This window comes from Adiantum capillus-veneris, chromosome 27 (genome assembly GCF_014529385.1).
Source record: "Adiantum capillus-veneris isolate H3 chromosome 27, ASM1452938v2, whole genome shotgun sequence".
NCBI lineage: Eukaryota > Viridiplantae > Streptophyta > Polypodiopsida > Polypodiales > Pteridaceae > Adiantum > Adiantum capillus-veneris.
Genome location: NC_140957.1, coordinates 104,191,177 through 104,211,854, shown reverse-complemented (window position 1 = coordinate 104,211,854; position 20,678 = coordinate 104,191,177). Strand labels below are relative to the sequence as shown.

Here is a 20,678-nt window from a genome sequence, read left to right as displayed (position 1 = left end):
AGTGATCCGAATCCTTTGATGTAGCCTCTGTCAATGCTGTGCAGTCCTCCGCAATCGTGGGCATCCGGATCTCCCCAACTCAGTCGCTCGGTCGATCAATGTGCCTCTGGTGTGAGGTGACAAGATCTGCTGTGGTGGTAGCTCCTCCGGGTGTCCAGTGTCTGCTCTAAAGAAGTCGGTGATGTGTCTCTGAGACTGGCTGGCCTCTCCTCTCATCAGGCTCTCTCTGTGTCTGCGGCGTGCGCAGCTCGAGCAGAAACAAATCCAGGCATCTCTGATCCTCGTACCTCATGAACTCTCCAAAGCCCTTTTTGAACAAGCAGTGGAAGCGGCCTCGTATCTCATAGTAGACGGGGAGTGGCATGTGTAGTGTGACTCTGTCTTAGGCTCCATGTCACACAGGGGGCATGTCCTGGCCTCTACTAGTACTCCATTGTATCTCCCAGTATCGATCCGTAGCTGGTGTGAAGATGTGCGTATCTTGCCAATAGCACACCGTATCCCATGAGACAAGTGGGTGTCCATGTATCTGGGCCTCATCACAAACCGTCTGTCGTAAGCTGGAGAAGATGCTCTTTGTAGAAAGCCATCTTCGTGTCAACTCCTGTGCTGGCTGTATCCATGTCCTCCTGGTGTCTAGCTGAGTTAGGTCCTGATGGATGAGCCTCGTGATCTCGGACTGTGTAAAAGTCAGGGAGGGTGCATCCAGTGAGTACTGGAAGGGGGCCAATCTGTCTATTGAACCCATGCGCTTGGAACCATGATGTCATCTCCCCATACCAACATGTTGTATCTCCCTGCATGGCTAACTATCGAGAGGACTCAAGTGCAAGGCCGGTGTATCTGTCTCTGGGAAGTTCCCACATGCGTGTATGAAGGAGACAGATTTGATGAGCGCTTCAACTACTAGTGGGGGGCAACTAGCTCTGCTCAGATAATGGCACGTGGTACTAAAGCCTTGCCTCTAATGAGCCGCGAGATCATAGAGACTAGGGGCTTCTCCATGTCCCCCATCCATCAGTACGACCTGTCCTCCCGTGATGATGCAATGAAGGCCCCCAGATCTCAGCTCCATAGAGCAGTGCAGAAGCCATCAAAGTGTCAGAGAGCTAGAGCTTCGTCCGACGCTCCTGAAACTGAACATGTGAACACATCCTCTCCAATCTTCCCAATGCCGAATGGGCTCTGATCAATCTAGTCTCTGTTGCTCTCCTCAATGAAAATGTTGGTCCACTAAAAACCACTCCAAGGTAAGTGTAAGCATCTGTATACTCCACTGTCTTTTGGCCGTATGTGAATGCGGGCGCTGACCTCCTGATCCACTGTGGGGTGGTAAAACCATGACCTTGGTTTTACCAAGGTTGATAGACAAACCACTTTGATGGGCAAACCTATGCAAAGCATCCTAGTGACGTTGCATCCCCTCCGGAGAGTCGGAGATCGACACAATATCATCAGCATATAACAATAGTGGAATCCATGTCCCTGCCAGCGGTGCACCTCTATCCCCATCTCTCTCAATGTAGTCAGAAACCTCACCACATACACACCAAATAGAGTAGGAGAGAGCGGGCAGCCCTGCTTCACCCCAATAGTGGAGTGAACCGGTGTAGATAGACCCTCTGAGGTGCGTGCATGCCCTACTACTAATTTGTACAATGCCATGATCCCCCAAATGAGCTCTGTGGGTACTGCCATCTCCTGTAATCGTCGCATCAATCTACCTCTGGGTACTGTGTCAAATGCTTTGCGAAAGGCCACAAAGCTACAATAGATCCGTCTCCCACAGGATCTACCCTCCTCGACGATGGCCTTGAGTGTCAAGATATGGTCAAGAGAAGAAAAACCTCTCCTGAACCTTGCTTGCCTAGTTGCACGCACTCCCTCTCTCTCTGCCCATCTACTTAGCTGCTGCTCAAGAATGGATGCGTACAACCGTGCCAATGTGTGTCCAATCATGATAGTGCGATAATTCCCAAGCTCCATAGGGTCGGTACAATCGTAGATAGACTCCAAGTATCAGGCAAGCCCTCACACATGGCATGGTTAAACATGACTGCTAGAAGCTCTGCTAGTAGATCTATGGCATGCATGAAATGCTCAGGCACCAAGCCATCATGATCATATGCTCTCCGAGTCCTCATACTGTCAATGGCCTTCTTCACCATCTCAGCGGTGAAAAAAGCACATGTGTGTGGGCATGGATTGGGGGGGTCCGAAAGGGGCGGCTGTCCAGAAAATGTGTACAAAAATGATGCGTACTAACCCCAAGTCTCTATAGAGGTAATGGCAGGGTGGGGGGACAGCTCATTAAAGAGCCGCCATGCCCACGCGAGTCCTTACTCAAGAATAGCTGGTAGAGATCCTGCTCTGGTCGAGCCAAAAATGACCTCTTCTTCCGCCGCACCAGGCGTCGGAAGTCAATCTGTAACTGTCTGTGAGTGGTGTCCCCCAAAAGCACTTCCCTTTGAAGTCTAGCTCTAGTTTACATTCCTTATCATACCAGCTATTCTGAGGCATGTAGCTTCTCGAGCGAGGGTACTACCAGATCGAGTTTGAGACTCTCAAGATGGCTACCAAGGTCATTTCAATGAGCTTGCTCGCCATCCGAGCGGCCAGAGGCGAGGTGCGCGACCTCCTACGGGCCTGTCTTCTTGCAGAGGTTAAAAATAGCATCGACATACAGCTTCTCGAGCGAGGGTACTACCAAATCAAGTTTGAGACTCTCAAGATGGTTGCCAAGGTCATTTCGATGAGCCAGCTCGCCATCCGAGCGGTCAGAACGTACTTGCTCGCAAGGCAGAGTCAGCATCAAGGTTGGTGTTCTGCGACAGTAGTGAGGCTACGTAGTAACTCGTATGGTCGATAGTTACATTGAGGCAATTACTACATCCGCAGTATCTACAAGTTTGGAGCAGTTTTCATCAGCTTATGCATCCACAAGCATCAAAAGCATTCAACATCAGAAGTACAAGAAGCATCCAAAGCTAGAAGTTTGGCAATTGTGTCTCACCTTTAATAGGGGGGGATGTCACGTGCGCACTGCAATTGCACCATGTGCATGAGCTTCTGCAACCATCTAGCGTCAGTCTTAGTTTAGCTTAGGACCTAGCACGGCACCTTGGGAGCCTCTAGCAAGATGTGCCACTCGAATAGTCCTGTCATGAAAACATTGGGGGTAAAGGTGAAAGCCAAGGGTGCTCGGAGATATTCCCAAGGGTTGCTTGTCGACGGAAATGGATGCACGCTACATGCAAATGCGAATGTAGAAGAGGGTTAGGGGTCCTTTCTCCAACTCCTTCCGTACCCACATACAAGGCAAGCAAATCTTGGTACTCAAGATCTGAATTTTCGTGTATCCGATGTCGACTTTCGTTCAAAGACATGGCGATGAAGACAGGAGCGCGCCCAATGTGCGATGGACTAAGGGTGGGAGTCGCTATTAAGTCCGGGATCGGGGCACGAAGATTCTTTGAGGAAAAAAAATGAGAGATGTTCTTTGGGTTCTTGGTTCTTCTTGGGTTCTTGGTGGTTCTTCCCTTGAGTTCGTGAAAAGCCGAAACACGCACAGAGCTCTGATACCAATGTCAGGTGCAACGGAAGTGTTCAAGGATGTAGCTCGGATCTAGAACTCCGCATAAACACGAGTTTACTTTACTTCACTTGAAAAGAGAAACTGAACTGAACAGAATGAAGGAGAGAGACAGAGAGAGAAAAGAGAGACGACACGGCATGTCAAGTCCCAACCACCCTCAAGGGCCCCCTTGCTCTGTTGCGAGAGCAAGTACTTGCTTTTGTTACCTGCACAAATGCTGATACAATGGCTAAATGATGAATGTTGATGCTGAATACTTCATTTGAACTGTTCCTCAAAAGCTTCTATTGCTAAGACCTTTTGCAAGAAGGGAGCAGATAAGATTGTTTCTTTCTTTGCAGGTTGATTCCTTTCAGCAACGGTCTCAATCATTATGGGCTGGAATGAGTATTTTTGGAATGGAAAAGTTATCAAACAAGGAAAATTTAGCTACACTCAAAGATCTGGAGCTGCTTAAAAGCATGTGGACATTGAAGAAAGAATGGGAAGAGGCATTTGATAGCTGGAAAGATGGGCTGTTCAGTGAGCTGGATACAGCTTTCATGGAATCATCCGCTTCTGTCTTCAGCAAGCGTGTATTCAAAATTGGGCGTGAAACAAAAGGGTGAGTTCTGTTGTTTAAGTCTTAAGAAGCCTAGTTTATTTGAAGCTTGGTCTTGGAATGATCACTGACAGATTTGCAGGTGGGGAGTTTGGAATGACTTAAAAGATACAATTGATGCCTTTAAATCCACTCTTCCACTTACTGTGGATCTACGAAATCCTGCCATGCGTGCACGCCATTGGAAACAGCTAATGGAGCAAGTTGGGCAGACTTTTGATCCAACCTCAAAGGATTTTACCCTTGCCAAGGTTAATATGCATCTTGATAGGGTTTCTTTCAACATTTTTGCGTCACACTCTAAGTAGAATAATCCTTATTACAGGTGGCAGAGTTACGTCTTGATTTACATGCTGCTGCTATTAGCGAACTCAGCATTGCTGCAAGTAAAGAACTTGCTATTGAAGATGCACTTCTCAAAATAAAAGATGTCTGGTCGACTCTCGATCTTGACATAGTCCCATATAGAGAAGTACCAAAGGTAGGGATCAGCTATCAAACACAAAGCCACAGAAATTTATTCCATGTAGTGTCTGTGTTTATAGGATTTTTCAGTATGCTCTGATATTGTGTATTTAAGCAGATCTACAAGCTAAGGAGCACAGAAGATTTTTTCGCATTACTTGAAGAGCATAGAGTGACACTATCATCTATGAAATCAAACAGGGCACATGTGCACTTTGCAAAGGATATAAACAAGTGGGAGCATGACCTGTCACAAGTGTCTGATATGATTGAAGTTGTCATGCAGGTGAGGGTTTATCTTTTCTCTCACCAATTAACTGAGTAAACACTGGTCTTTGAACCTTGCTGTAAGTGCAGACAAGCAAAAAATCTGCAAAAATTGAGTGGCCTTGGTGAGAATGCGGGGGTTGGCATTGATGAACTAACAAGCAAATCCGATGTTGTACTTCTTGTTGAAACTTGGGAGCATGATACACATAGGATTGAGGGCTTGGAGGATTACAATGTACATTCATTGACGTGGTCAAAGAATCTCAAGCAACAAAGAGGACAAGAAGGGATAGCATGTATGTTTAAGAAAGGATTGGAAGGTTTTGTATCAATTGTGAAAGATGACAAGTACAAATGTTATGTATGGTTGAAAATTATGACACCAAAAAGAGCACCCATTTTTATAGCTGGTTGCTACATTTCTCATCATGATTCCCCCTTTTATGCTTGCATGGATAGAGATCATCCATTTTTTAATTTAGAAGAGGACATTGCTTATTTCAAAGGTGAAGGTGATGTTATTGTATTTGGGGATATGAATGCTCGCACAAAAACATTGCAACATGATACTCAACAATTTGATATGCCATACATTTCAAAGGAGTTGGAGGAAGTTCACTTATATAATCATACTTCAATGGATGAGAAAGACCCGGATCATTATGTAAATTTACTTCTACACATGTGTAATAGCACGGGTATGCTCATTGCCAATGGTGTATCTTTGTGGAGTGGAACCAATGGATTTACATGTAGGAGGCATGATGGGGACAATGTAATTGACTATAGGCTACTCTCTGAAGCGATCATGTATCACATAAAGAGTTTTATGTTTGGCCAATGGACCCCGGAATCCGACCATCGTACCTTATGTATTAACCTGTTTCATGTGAGAAGCAACTAAGCATGATAATCTCAGCCAAAGGAAGGAGAAATTATTTTCTGTGAGCTCAATCCTTTTATCACTCGAGCATTTCGGGGTAACTGTCAGGGTTATGTTTGTTTTGCTGGTTTTAGCTTCTTAAGTCTTCTCAAGGTGTGGTCCTAATCTAGGCTGCTAACTGTTGCAGAAACAAGTTTGGCCACCATTTTAGGCATCAACCCTACCAATCTGTCAACATCATCCCATGGTGCACCATTCCTAACCCTTGCAAAATTAGCTGTACTATCTCATCAACTCCCCCTTTCCGAAGATTTTCCATGAGGTGCTGAAAGTTAACACCATGACTGACTGTGTGAATCATACTCCATTGTATACAAGGGAATAGGCAAGTAATTGTAAATCTGGGAACCTGTCTCAAAGGTTATGAAACGTACGGTGGAAGTACTAGGCGTCGTGTGGCTCTCATGAAGAGCTTTATAGAGAGCTCACTGACCTCCTTGACAATTCACACTTGGCCGGACAAGACCCAAGGCTTTGGTGTGCCTATATGGCCATCCTAGGCCTCCTAAGATCCCTTGTGGACTCCACCCCCTAGCGCCGCACGAGCAGCGTGCACTAGGCACCCTACCTGCGCGCGCCACGTGCGCTCCATGGTCCCGATACTATGGAGAACATGGCATTGCCTCCCTCTGAAGCAAAGGTTACGTCCTTGTAAACATCCTTGGATCCCTAAGGAGAGAAAACCATAAGGTAAAAAACTCTCCTTGCCTGAGTTCGACTTAGAACTCTTTTCCTTCTTTTATTTAAGAGTTCTCTCTTTGAGAACTGCTTATTTCCTCGTGAGTTTATGCAAATTCATTTATCCTCTTCACGTGAGTTCAAAACTCCTAGAGAGTTTACTACTGTAAACTCCTCTTTGGAAATTCTAGGCGTCGTACTCCTCTCATGAGGAGCTGTACAGAGAGCTCACCAACCTAGGAGCACTGCTAATGAATTACCACCCAACCAAAGGAGTCGTCTTAATAAAGACTTACAGCTTGATCGTTCACACTTAGCCGGACAAGACCCAAGGCTTTGGTGTGCCGGGATACACACCCGTATGGCCATCCTAGGCCTTATTGTAGTAGAGAAACTGTGTCGTGCTCTCTCCAGTGGGTGCTCCTCAGTGCAATATGCAAGAAATCTCACTCCAATAGAAAGAAAACATCGCACCGAAATGGAACAACTCAAAGCACAACAGACTTGGAAGTGAGGGTAGGGGCGAGGTGAGGGGGAAGGGGGGTGGGTAGGGGCGAGGGGAGGAGAGTGGGTAGGGGTGAGGGGTGGTGAGGGGCGAGGGAGGGAGGGTAGGGCGAGGTGAGGGGGAAGAGGGGTGGATAGGGGCAAGAGGGGAAGGGTGGTGGGTAGGGGCAAGGAGGGGGAGAGGGGGGTGGGTAGGAAGGGAGGAAACTTAAGCTGACTGATTTGAGAGTTTGAAAGAAATATGCTCTTGGTGGATTACTGATTCAAGACGGGAGGATCAGTTAGCCGTAAAGTCACTAGTCTCCCCATATGTTTTACAAACCAATCTCTTTCAAAACCATAAGTGCTTGACTCTTTTGTAACTTCGAAAGAGGCTAATCTTATCTTTGGTGACATAGACCACAACAAATATGATTGTCTACTCTGCACCTAGTCTAACAGCCTTGGGTGGGCATCAGAGTCGCCGAAGTTGGCTCCCTTTATTGGGTCTAGAGATGGCACTGCTAAAGATCTCGCTACAGGTGAAGAGGTTTCCGCGTCTAGGAGCAGAGAGACATCATGATTTGGTGTCTCATCAGCATCTTTTTGTTGTAACCCACCTTGAGGAAGCTTTGTGAAGGGTAGTTCACCAATGGCTTGGTTGGAGAGTCAAACATAGATGGGGCTGAGGTTGAGGTGTGGGTGAACTCTTATGAAGGAGATTTCTTTCCCCTTCCATGAGTCAGTATAGGCTCACCAAGTCCAAAGGCTGCCAGCAATGGTGCATAGTTATTAGCCTCTGTGTCCGCCACTGGCTCAGGTGGCTCACTGGGCTCAGTTACTGTAAAACCATTGGAAGAGGGCATATCCTCAGGGAAAGATTGAATAGAGACTCCATAACAATGCATTGACTTGGTGGCTTCCAACCACTCCAACAGGTCTTCTTCTAACCCATCAAATAGACTAGGCTGCTCTAGTTCAGGGTTGGACTCCATTGACAACGAACTATGTTGCACCACTGGATCGATGCCTCCTTCAAGTCGAATGGGTTTCATTGGGGAGCGAGGAGTATGCATCCACATTGGGTCATTCCTCCAATCATGCAGTGCTTTAGTGTGCTGCAGCCATGGTCTACCGATAAGCAAAGGAAATCCTCCCTGAACCTCGGGAAGACGAACCATAACAAAATCCAAACTAAAGGTGAAGTCTTGTACTTGCAGAGGCACCTTGTCCACCATGCCCAATGGGTAGACTGTCCTCTGGTCGGCCAACGTAAGTGTGAAGGGAGCAGGAGGCTAGACTACAGACCTAAGGCAAACACAGTGAACTCTGGCATCATGTTGATGCTAGATCCACCATCCACAATCACTTTTGAGAATTGGCACCCCAAGATGGACACGGTGAGACGAGGGCTTCTATAATTAGAGAGGGGAGCAACAGGATAGGATATCATATAGAACTCTGATGGTTGCATTGGGAGGTGCCCGCCACTAGGACCTGCTCTGAGTAAAGGGGCTGAATAACTGCAAGGGTGTCACTTCGAAAACTCGCATCTAGCCGCAACATGTCATAAAGTGACTTGTTGGAAGGTGTTCTCCAAGATTGTCTCTGCTGTAAGCTTTTTTTTTTCTACTAGTGGTTTTCCTGGTACCTTGATCTGTTGTAGGTCGACTATTGCTTCTAAGAAAGCTTCATCAATATCGGAGAGCAGAGATGAGACTCTACCTAAGGAGATTCGTTGAACAGCTTCCTTGCCCCCTCTATCCTAGTAGCAGCAACGACAAACTCCTCCAGAGTGGCTTCAGGAATGGGTCAGATAGACTTTCCAAGAGTACAAAGGTAGACTCTACCTGAGAAGAGTCGTTGAACAGCTTCCTTGCCCCCTCTATCCTAGTAGCATTAGTGACAAACTCCTCCAGAGTGGCTTCGTGTCGGAGACTCTCGAAGCTTTTGTTGATAAGTCTTAGGAAGAGCCTTCTCTACCCACTTCTTGACCATAAACTTGCCTGGTTGCTGGGGAAGCTTGGCAACCAGAGACTTTGTTCTGGTCATGACTTCTGCAAAAGTCTCATTTGGCTGGAGCATCAAGTTAGCCAACTCATTCATAACTTTCTCTTGGAAGTCACCTGGTCTGAAAGCTTCACAGAAGTGATGCCTTAGTGTTTGCCCAAGTAGTGAAGTGGTTCTCAGCAAATTGACTGTACCATTTATCGGCTAAGCCATCCAAGGTTGACAGGAAGAGCACTGGGTAGGTGTCTTCTCTGTTGAGGTCACGACCCCTGTAGAGGGATACAAATCTCCTTGCATGGTCGTCTGCATCCTCTGTGGAGTCCTTTGAAAGTCGAAAACTTTATGTTCACCTTAGCCAGGACACTTGTGAGATCCTCCATGGCTGCCTGTTCATGAGCCTGTTGCTCAAGAGCTTGATGTAACACAGTGGGCAAGAACTGTACTAGGGGAGGTGACCTTGGAGGTGAAGATGTATCTGAGGGAATGGAGGTAGCCGCATGGGAGGGTAGGGGTAACGGGGCTGGTGGACTTCTACTCGGCACAAATGGTTGGCATTTCCAATGGTAGTACTTTAGAGGACTGAGTAGTGTACTTTGTCCATCTTTGGATTGCCTCGTATGTGTCATGAAGTAATGAGAGGCCCACCCAAGCTTTGGGCACGAAGACTTTCAACTTATTGAACACTGGTCCAGACTCCACTAGACCAGGCCAAGTGACTAGACCACTTGGCTAGACCTAGACGAGAGACGAGTAGACCAAGACGAGAGACTAGACAAGCTTGTCGAGGACTAAGCTGGACTAGACCAAGTTGGTCGAGACCAAGTGGACTAGACTAGTCGAGAAGAGCAGACTAGCAATGCAAGAGCTTAAACCACCTAGCTCCTTGGCTCGACTCTCAACGGAGTGAGACTTTAGTTGAGGTCCCATCGGGTGTGCCAAAAATGAGAGCACCTGTAGCAGGGAAAGTGTGTCGTGCTCTCTACACTGAGTGCTCCTTAGTGCAGTTTGCAAGAAACCTCACTCCAACAGAATGAAAACATCACACTGAAATGGAACAACAACTCAAAGAAGAATAGACTCGGAACTTAGTGGAACTTGACAAACTCATAGAACCATACAGACTCCGGTTGGCAGCACTCTCAGCTCCAAGCCCAGGTCTCAAGGGTACAATGGGGTGTCGAGGCTCCAATGTACAGGGACGGTGCCAATGTGTGGGGCATGAACTTGAGACTCTGGACTCAAGATGCTCTACCATGCCAAGTGAATGATGATAAGGATATATCCGATCACTGGAACCAACAGCTAGCAGATATCCCAACCCAGCTAAGCCTATCTCCAAACTGAGGTGGTGGTGATCTGGCCATTGTGTCCACTAGACCACCATCCGTATGACTTGCCATGTGTCACTGCCCAGGCAAGAGTCCGTCCAGTGTGAACTCCTGACCAACTTTAACTAACTGCCCGTCCTATGCCAGTGACACTGTAGCCCTGCTACACTCCTAAGATCTCATGTGGACTCCACCCCGTGGCTCCGCACAAGCATTCTGCACTAGGCACCCTACCTCCACATGCAACGTGTGCGCTCCATGGTCCCGTTGCTATGGAGGATGTGACAGGTTACATTTCAAAACACATTATTTTGTCCACATAGGAGAGGGCCTATCGTTATTGGAGGCTTACCTTTAGTGAGTATGTGTCTGACCATTGAAGACTGCAGGCTAGCCTTTTAATACTAGCCTTGGTTGTGCAAACTATAATGCATAAACTCGTTCCTTTTCTGAAATCCTGAACAAAATAGCTACATATCATTGGTGGACCTTCCAACCTTCTGTATGGCAATCGTTGACCAGAAACTCATCATCCCCAAGTTACTGTTACTTGTATAATAAAAGTAAAAAAGCTGTAAATATAGTAAACCAAGCGTAGGAAACTTTCCAAGGCAATCGAAAAGAGAGATTGTTTTATGTATGGCCAACAATTTTCGACCCTTGTAGGGTCTCATCAGGGAAAATAGATACATCTCTCTTTGAGTTGATATAGGGAGTTGAAGTGAGGCTTCACCTTTGGTTTAGGAGACATTTGTAATGAGGTTTGGTAAGGGTCAGTGTCAAGGTTTGAATACAGAACTTTCCAGGGGGGATTTCAGTATTGAATGAGCAGTCATGTGACAACAATCAAAAGGGTGTAAGGACATGAAGTTGGTAGGTATATATTCTTGCAATCATTTAAGGGGCTCCATATACAAATGTATAAAATGAGAGGGTTTTGAGTAAGTAATAAGCAAGGAATTATAAGGGGAAAAAAATGGTAGGGTAAAACTTTTGATTGGGATTGCCAGATAAATAAGGGTAAGGTTTTGGCCATTAAAAACGGGAACAAAATGTGTTTGATGCACAATGTAAGGTGAGAGTACTAATGGATCCAAAATAAATAAATTCGTTACATTGCATTTACATAGTGTAATGGAACTAAATGCTAAAGGAAACAAAGGCAAGGAAAGAAGGAAAGAAGAAGAAATGGATAGTTGACCAGGTCTTTTATAGGGAGATGAAAAGTCTTTTGGCTTTCCATTTCCATTGGGCTTTTCATTTCTTAAACTCATCCTTTACTTATGCATTCAACAGTCTTTTGAAAAGATTTTTATTTTTTTGAAATTGGGGGGCCCTACTAGGAGGGGTACTGTCTTATGCATTTACTAACCATGACAATAAGGTGGAAAGAAAGTGTTTCAATTCAAAAACAATAGCCAACTTGGCGAACTCGAGAGCATTGAAATGTTCTTTCTAGTGGAAGTTTTTAGGTCATCTTTATTCAGAACTAATCTTGCCAACATAGATGTCAAACTGGTCTTTAATTGAGAGGTGCTCCAATGTAGGTACAAAGACAGTGGTCCTATTTGGAGAATATTTTTGGAGGTTCTGAAGACATACGCAAACAATTACCTGGAGAGACTACCCTTTTCAATCAAGTGAATGACAAATTTGTGACAACCATGAGCAAACTTCAGGTAAGCCTGAATTTGTTTGGAATTTTGTAAAGTTGAAGTTGTTTCATTTGTTTGTGTAAGCATTGTCTCTGTTGTGAATGCAGGAAGCAAGAAATGCCTTAAAAGCACTTTGTGTGGATGGGCTGATGGAATCATTGAACAACATGGGCCAAAAGCTGGAGAAAATTCAAAAGTCGCTGGATGATTACCTGGAACAAAAGCGACAACAATTTCCTCGATTTTATTTTCTTTCAAGTGATGATTTACTTGACATTCTTGGCCAGGCAAAAGATCCAAGAAATGTTCAGGCAAGTATAAGATAATCGATTTTTCTGCATGTACGCTGAAACAGAATCTAATGAGCAACAACCAGTTTTTATGATTTGTTCACCAGCCCCATCTGAAGAAATGCTTTGAAGGGATTAAAAAGCTTGAGATTCATGCTCCTGGTGAAGAGGGACGTCGCCAATATGAAACAACTGGTGTCTTCTCACCTGATGGAGAATATCTTCCATTTGCCACTCCTGTCGTCCTTGACACTCCGCCAGAAGAATGGCTGAACAGGGTATGCTCTGTGTTTACTGAGGAGTGAGACTGCAGCACAACTTTCACCCTACAAATCGCTCCCTTTTTTTTAATGACTGTATATTGTCCATGTGAGGAATACAAGATAAAGCAACCAGTTTCAGGCATGATTGTGAAGCCCTTTGGATGCATAAAAAGGCTATCTTGATGCTACAGAATTGAGATCTAAGAATGAATGAAATGATTTTTTGATGAATCAAGAAGGAAAAAAATCTAGAAAGAGAGGTAGTGCTGGCATAGATTTTCTTGCTCTGATATATTGCCCATGTATATCCTATGTGGCATGTGCTGAACCACCTTCTTGGGCTCAAGAGAGAAAGATTCTGGCTGTGCATGCTGTTTTGACACAGATGGATAGCTTGAAGAAAATCATCGCCGAGAAGTGTAATCCCCTAAATGAATCAGGAGCCTGCTGTATTGTGTACATTCAAGTCTGAATGGAGTATGTATCAAAGACTAAGTTTTCTTCTCAGGTGCTCTGAGGTTAGCACCTCATCAGCAGCTACGCCAGCCTATTGAGCCCTAAACAAAGAACAAAATAAGGCACGGATACTCTTACGGGCTATTGAAAAATTGGAGGTCTTGAAAACACACATACGAGAAACTAGATGAGCTGCCTCTATGTACCAAAAGCAGAGGGGAAAAAAATATGTTGTACAAAGATATGTATGCGCAATGTGCATTAAATGTGTGGTGCCGAACCTGACCAGTGTTATTTATTTCTAAGTTTTGACAGTATGTGCTGTATGTTGCCTTCACATTACGCATTTAGTATCACAAGTGGTAGTTGGAAACTTTAATGAAACACTGGAGTTAACTACAACTGAATGTGCATCAATCTTCGTATTCACAAACCAGGTTGAGGCAGCTATGTATGCAGCTGTAAAGGTCCACCTTGTTAAGGCTCTGGAAGATAGCAAGCTTGCAAAGAAAGACAAATGGGTCAAAGACAATGCTGGTCAGTGCGTGATAAGGCAAGTTATTTATCAAGTCTACACTACCGTGTGCATGCTAGAGCAAGTTATGTATCAAATCTACACTACTCACACAAGACTTCTTCAGAATGTATTTATTACTTAGATCACACATATACATCATGGATGTTTATGTTTTGCCATCTGTAGACACTCATAGTGCTTTCTTCTCTTGCATGATAAACGGAACATATGAGCGAAAACATCGCCACACAACATTTAAGTATCGGTTTAGAAAAATAAGACAGACGTTAATGTAAAAGGCTTTCCCCATATTTCACGAGGCTCATAATTGTGTGCTTGTGGTTTTTGACAGTGCTGGCCAAATAAAATGGACAGCTGATTGTGAGAAGGCATTGACTGGTACAGAAACAAGTAAAGCAAGCTTACGGAAACTTTTAAAGAAATGGATAAGCTATCTTAACAAGCTTACAGATATGACACGGTCTCGCATCTCCAAGATAGACAGAAACAAAGTGGTGAGTAGAGGCTGCATTTTCATGGATTCACACCTATACAACGTCAGGTGTGAAAGTTTTTACACCTACACAAGGTCAAGTGTAAATTTTTTTGGAATGCTGCAACAAGTCCCCAGGTTGTGTATTGGATAATCCAACTTGGCTGCTGGAATCTGAAAGACCTATCTTTGCTCCAAACCCATTCCCCTGAGCTTTGTGCATTTGATTATTCTCTGAGTGAGCAATGATTTGATTGCTCATTAATTGCTCTGATCTGTCTATGATGTGGGTGTCTGGCTCTCCTCCCGTGTGGGTGTGGGTGTGGGCATCTCTAAAGGTGCATCATCCTCGGTTTATCTATCTCCCTACAATACATGGAGGTGATTTTCAGCAGAGAGTCTTCTCTATTGGACTGCCAAGACACTGTTTTGCATGTGATAAATCAGGACATATGGCAGTTGGATGCACTTGTAGAGTGGAGCGTCCGGTTGCATTCCACTTCAGGTATCTTTGTTCTTCATCGGCGTTGGACAATTGTTTTGATCGCAAGCTTTATGTGTGCTTGTGACTCGATATGCGAGGAATTTTTTTTTCTTTTTAAGTTGCTCAGCATAGATCTAAACTCTTCAACACATTTGTTGGACAAACTCTCAAGGGGTCTTGGTTTTTGCGTAAACCCCACACTTCTGCCATAAAAGGCACAAAAAACAAAGAGAAAGCACAACTTTTGGAAAATCTCTTATGACTTACAAGAGAAGTGTGATTCTATGTGGGGATTCACCTGGCATTGGATTTTTGAATTCTCCGATAACTGCTTCTCCTCCTCTATATACTGCCCATTTTGCCATTTTTTTCTTGCATCTCTGACTTTGGCTAGGTGGGTGGCCCTATTGTTTAGTTGCAATGGGGTGAGTTCATCCAAAATCCGTACTGAGATTTCTTTTAGTGACCTTATCTCCCTCATAAGTGCTATCTTCTCCCTCATTTTCAAGTATTTAACGTTTTCTTGTTTGTCCTTGACCTCTATATGGATGGGTTCCCAAGGTTGATAAAGGGGAGAACTTAGGCTAGTTTTTCTGTGAGGTATTCTTCGTGCACAAAATCGCTGCATCCACTTTCCTTTTCTTGGAGTTCAGAAAGAACAGCTTTCAGTACATGAGTAGAACCTTCCCATCATTCTATCTCTGTCCTTAATTGATGCAATGAGATACAGATCCGAACAATAGCTTTGTGTAATCGTGTGATAGCTGGGTATCCATATAACTGGATAGAAATGAAGAAAGTTACATTAACATCTTATAAAGGACAAAATGGCCCATGAGACTAGAATCAAGTACAACTGATTACGATTATACTCATCGTAAAGTGTCATACATTATAATTTCAATTCTAATTGTATTGCTAGCTAGAATCTTGTGAATGACTTCAGTAGAGTTGTAGGCTACTCTATTCTCTGCTCAGCACACTATCTCAATCATCAGCCAGTGCATTGAGAGGGAGAGATGGTTGAGTTGTCATGCATTGCACATAGTTAAAATGGTTTCTAATGCAACTATAGGTGCCACCCTACTGGAAGGTCTTGTCTTTTGTTTCAATTATAGACTACTATTAGAAGAGGCAGATCTCAACAACGGATATGGTCTGGTCCCAGAGTATTAAAGAGCTCTTTTCTCTGGTGTCTTAGAAATTTTAATAATGCAAGGAAATGTACCCTTAGAAAGTTCCTCCTGCGTCATAGACCCCAAGAAACATGAAGCACCAGCACCTAGGTTAAAAGGTCCAGGACAACTCTTCAAAACTTCTTTTTTGTTTTGATACAGTTCAAATCTATTGTGTCTTTCATCTCAAATCTATCAATGCCTTTCCATTGTTACAACTTGCTTTACCTGTCAAAGCCATCAAGTAAGCATTTGATATTAAAAGTGTTACTACGTACTTGCATCTTTCTGATTACAGCACAAGTAACCATAATGGCGTGCATAATTTGTTTGCTCTGCTCAAAAAAGGGAAAACTAGAAAGTAGCCCTTAAAAGCTCTCCTGAATTTTGAAATGTTTGTCTTGCATGGCCGTATTTGTGGGTGTTATAGTTAAGGTGAAGATGGCTGTTGTGGCTTTGCATTATAAATGGCTGACAGTTTGTTGAATCAATCTTTTCTGTAATATAATTTACATTTTGTGCACCAAACAGACTCATTCAACTCTTGGTAAAATTATATTTTCCTTATTCTCTCTTCGAGTAATATGATTTTGAGTTCCAGATTTCTTTTCTCTAAATGTTAATGATTGATAAGAAACGATGCTTTGAGATGGAGGATCCCAAAAAACAATCAACTTTCTCAAAAGCATTATGTTTACAGGCCACGAGTACTTAACCTTTTGTTTCAATTCTGCCTTTCAGACAGCCTTGATAACTATTGAGGTTCATGCACGAGACGTGATAGAAAAGCTGATGCGGGTGTCTTGTACTTCATCCAATGACTTTGAATGGGCATCTCAGTTGAGATTTTATTGGGAAAAAAATGATTGTGTGATCAAGCAGGTACAAAACCAGATAATCACTTTGCTGCAATGGTCTGTAAATGTTCTTGTAAATTAGTTGTTTTCACCATGCCAAAAAAAGCTTTGTTATTTCTTCAGGTTCTTTCTATCTTCTCATATGGATATGAATACCAAGGTAACAATGGACGCTTAGTCATCACACCCTTGACAGATCGGTGCTATATTACACTAGGTGCAGCTCTGTTCACTCGCAGAGGAGGCAATCCTCTGGGACCAGCTGGAACAGGGAAAACAGAGACTGTGAAGGATCTCGGTAAAGCCTTAGCAAGGTGCATACCCCAATAATTTTTGTTGTTTCTCCTCTAGAGTTAAGATTGCTCCTTTAAGGCACAAAGCTGTAAATTGAAGGAAGGAATTATGATTATGAATAACAAGGGTGTTGAAAGTGAACTCCATTAATGGCACAAAACCTCAAACTTAAGGAAGGAATAATGTTTATGAATGACAGTGGGTGTTGAAAGCAAGAACTTTGTTGCATTCTGTTGTAGCCTACACAAGAAATCTATATGATTTGGGGTCATACTATAGGGGAGCACGTCAAGTAGTGATGGATCACTAAAGTCTGTATTGTGGAGATAATCACCCAAGTAGAATATATCAAGGACAATTGTTTTGTACCATAGTGTCTTGAACTTGCCGTATTCTTGTTCTAGTTCTTCTTAGTTAATGACATGAAAGTTAAGAGAAATATTGTTGTGTTGCAGATATGTCATTGTCTTTAATTGTTCAGATGGCGTTGACTACAAAATGACAGCCACAATGTTCTCAGGCATAGCTCAGACAGGAGCTTGGATATGCCTTGATGAGTTTAACCGTATTGAAGTGGAAGTTCTTTCTGTAGTTGCTACCCAAATCGCTTCCATCATGGCTGCAATAAAAGCTGGCTTGTCCTGCTTCATCTTCCAAGGAGCAGAAATCAGGCTTATACCTACATGCGGTATATTTGTCACTATGAATCCAGGATATGCAGGCCGGAGTGAGCTACCTGAAAACCTGAAGGCAATGCTTCGACCGGTTTCTATGATGGTGCCTGATTTTACACTCATTGCAGAAAATATGCTCTTTAGTGAAGGTTTCAGGAGTGCCAAGGTAGTGTCTAACCTAATCACCATTATTTAGCACACTTCTGTTCACTTCATGGTTCTTTCTTGTGACTGTATTGTCAATGGGTATCTGTATGTAGGTCCTTGCAAAGAAACTGATTGCCATCATGGAGCTTTCACAAAGGCAGCTTTCGAAGCAAGATCATTACGATTATGGACTGCGGTCTTTTGTGATTCCTATAGCTAGGGCTGCTGGGGCAACAAAACGTGCTGATCCAGAGATGGTGGAGGAACTAATTCTTATGGGTGCTATGAGGGATTTGATCATGCCAAAGCTTATTTATGCAGATATACCGCTTTTTAATGCCCTTTTATCTGATCTTTTTCCTGGAGTTGAACTTCCGCAAAAGGAAAGTGATGTACTACGGAAAGCAGTTGAGCAGGAGCTTGTTGCTATGGGCCTACAAGTTATAAATGATTTTGTCACAAAGATACTACAAGTATGTTTTGCCTTTGTATAGCTAGATTTAATAGATTACTTGGTTATGAATTCAGCTTCACTGATGTACTGTAGGTATACGATTGTATGCTTGCAAGGCATGGAAACATGCTGGTTGGCAGGACAGGCTCAGGAAAGACAGTTTCATGGAAGGCTCTTCAATGTGCTCAAGGACGTCTCAAGGATCAAGGTGTTGAAGGTTTTGAGCACGTCTATGTGCATATTATCAACCCTTTAGCCCTATCCAACGATGAAATATACGGCTCTTTTAACAGGTTGACAGATGAATGGACTGATGAAATACTTTCTACTATCACTAGAAAGTGTCCAGTGATAGTCACAAGATAAAAATGGATAAAATGCATATAAACAACCCTTAAGCCTTATCCAATGACGAAATATATGGCTCTGTCAACAGGTTGACAAATGAATGGACTGATGGAGTACTTTCTAATATCACTAGAAAAGTGTGCAGTGATGAGTCACCAGATAAAAAATGGATACTGTTTGATGGGCCTGTTGATACTTTATGGATCGAGTCCATGAACAGTTTATTAGATGATAATAAAATTCTGACTTTGCTAAACGGTGAACGCATCTCCATGCCATCACAGGTAAGCCATGATATGCACCCCAATCTGAGACAGTGTACTAGAAACTGGATGAGTAGATTTTCATAAAATGCAATAATGATAATGGAAAAATCAATTTCTAAACGAAGAAGAGATGTCATGCGGATTTATTTCTGCTCTCATAGACAGTGATCTTTACTTGCATTGCCAAGATTCTTGACAGTTTCAACTATTCAGAGAAAAGGAACTTATTTATGTGCCTAGGACCACAAGATTGAATGCTATATGATACTTCAGATTTTCATTCACTTTGTTTTCTTTTACAAAGACTCACAACTCAGGTGTTCACAAGCATGGGCATCTCCCATTCCAACAATTGGCCATGAAATAGGGTCAGGCATGGGCCAACATACAATCAAGAAAGAGTTATTTTTTGGCACCCTGAAGCAGGAAGGTTCATTCAAATGTTAGAAGGCCAGTAGACCCTCCTCTCAACCAAAAACATAAATGAACTCAACCAGACTTCTACCCTAAATTCTTAAGTAGCCACCTTGAGTGGATTTATAAGTGCACTAATGGTCACATGTGTGGTTCTGGGTAAATTGCAACTCTTGCCAAGAGAAATTGCACAAAGATGAAAGATGTGTGTACATTTCTCAAGCCTAGAAAGACCATACAGAAGAATGATGAGGTTTAGAAAATTGGTTATGCTTAAATGTCAAGGTGCCTTTTCAGTCTGGTAGCCACTGTGTTAAACATGGATGAACACTTGTTTGCTTTAGTGTTGCTATTTTGAGAGTCTTTATTCAAAATACAGTAAGGTGCCAATCACAAGCAAAGTAACCACCCCTCCCCACAAAATAATAATACTAATCGTAAGCTTCTTGCTGGATTCTGGGTTATGTTTTCTGATGGGAACCTTGATTTTTCTACACAAATCCACTTCCCATGGGGAAAGAAAACAGGGAAAATAAGGGGAGTCAACCAATGAAAACTCTCTTACATGCATCTTTGGGAGGACTGGGAACTTAAATGATAAGATTCAAAGAATTCAATGTTAGTTGCAAAATGCATAAAATATGCAAGCAAAGATCTTTAGCATGGTGTTAAGCAACCAGAAAAATAATTTAGTTTTGTGATAAAGATAAAGGACAAGTGGCTCCTCGATTGAAACATATTAAATTACATGCCTAAAATGCTTGTGTGCACTTAAAAATAGTTTCTAAGAAGTAATTTATTTGCATTTTAGATGTTATTGCACCTCTTGACCTCTATTTTCTCTGTCCCCTCAAATATGGATTATGAATCTTAGGTGTCATTATTATTTGAGGTAGAGGATCTTTCTCAAGCTTCCCCAGCCACAGTAAGCCGTGCAGGTATGATATATCTGAACGTGGAAGACTTGAAGTGGTGGCCATATGCTGAGTCTTGGCTACAGAGGAAAGCTGCTGCAGGCTCTGATCAGGTTAACATATTCTATTTGAAGTGCTTGTTAGAGATGTTAATCCTCCTGGAATTCCCTTTAAGGAAATTTTCAAGTCAAGTCACTATGCAGCTTTCCTTAATATATATTGTTTTTCCTGATGAGGTCATATGCTGACAGCTATCATTGAGAAGCATAAACTGGCCCTAATTAAATTTTTGAGATGGGGTGTTCTTGTCAAGATATGGACAGAGTGAAGATTAGCCCAAGAGACCGTATCTTCTAGATGCCGATTCCTGCAAATATTGTTCAACAGGACCTTGTTGTTTAATGTTTCCCAGTGCTTTTGTAGTTGACCACTTATTATAGATTTTTAATGCTTGAGCTTTCAGCAAGAAATGCATTGAGGGCATGCTAATTGGGGATACCATCACAATTACTCTAGGTATTATATCACCAGGTCAAAAAAATAGTTGGGCCGCGTTTCACACTGGACGGACTCTCTTGCAGGGTCGGTGACACGTGGCAGGGAT

The 20,678-nt window shown here is 43.1% G+C and overlaps 1 protein-coding gene across 1 annotated transcript in view; it reads left to right on the top strand.

Moving 5' to 3' along the window:
* Window positions 1-20,678, top strand: part of LOC147422484 (dynein-1-beta heavy chain, flagellar inner arm I1 complex-like) — a 345,996-nt gene that overhangs the window by 160,137 nt on the left and 165,181 nt on the right. Inside the window, exons 22-37 of the mRNA XM_086503137.1 lie at window positions 3,937-4,199; window positions 4,279-4,447; window positions 4,522-4,677; window positions 4,780-4,947; window positions 11,921-12,052; window positions 12,136-12,339; window positions 12,426-12,596; window positions 13,475-13,590; window positions 13,907-14,069; window positions 16,448-16,588; window positions 16,687-16,877; window positions 17,313-17,697; window positions 17,792-18,151; window positions 18,226-18,425; window positions 18,569-18,764; window positions 20,035-20,187. Coding sequence (XP_086359263.1) covers window positions 3,937-4,199; window positions 4,279-4,447; window positions 4,522-4,677; window positions 4,780-4,947; window positions 11,921-12,052; window positions 12,136-12,339; window positions 12,426-12,596; window positions 13,475-13,590; window positions 13,907-14,069; window positions 16,448-16,588; window positions 16,687-16,877; window positions 17,313-17,697; window positions 17,792-18,151; window positions 18,226-18,425; window positions 18,569-18,764; window positions 20,035-20,187 — 3,168 coding nt within the window. The remainder of the gene's footprint in view (window positions 1-3,936; window positions 4,200-4,278; window positions 4,448-4,521; window positions 4,678-4,779; window positions 4,948-11,920; window positions 12,053-12,135; window positions 12,340-12,425; window positions 12,597-13,474; window positions 13,591-13,906; window positions 14,070-16,447; window positions 16,589-16,686; window positions 16,878-17,312; window positions 17,698-17,791; window positions 18,152-18,225; window positions 18,426-18,568; window positions 18,765-20,034; window positions 20,188-20,678) is intronic.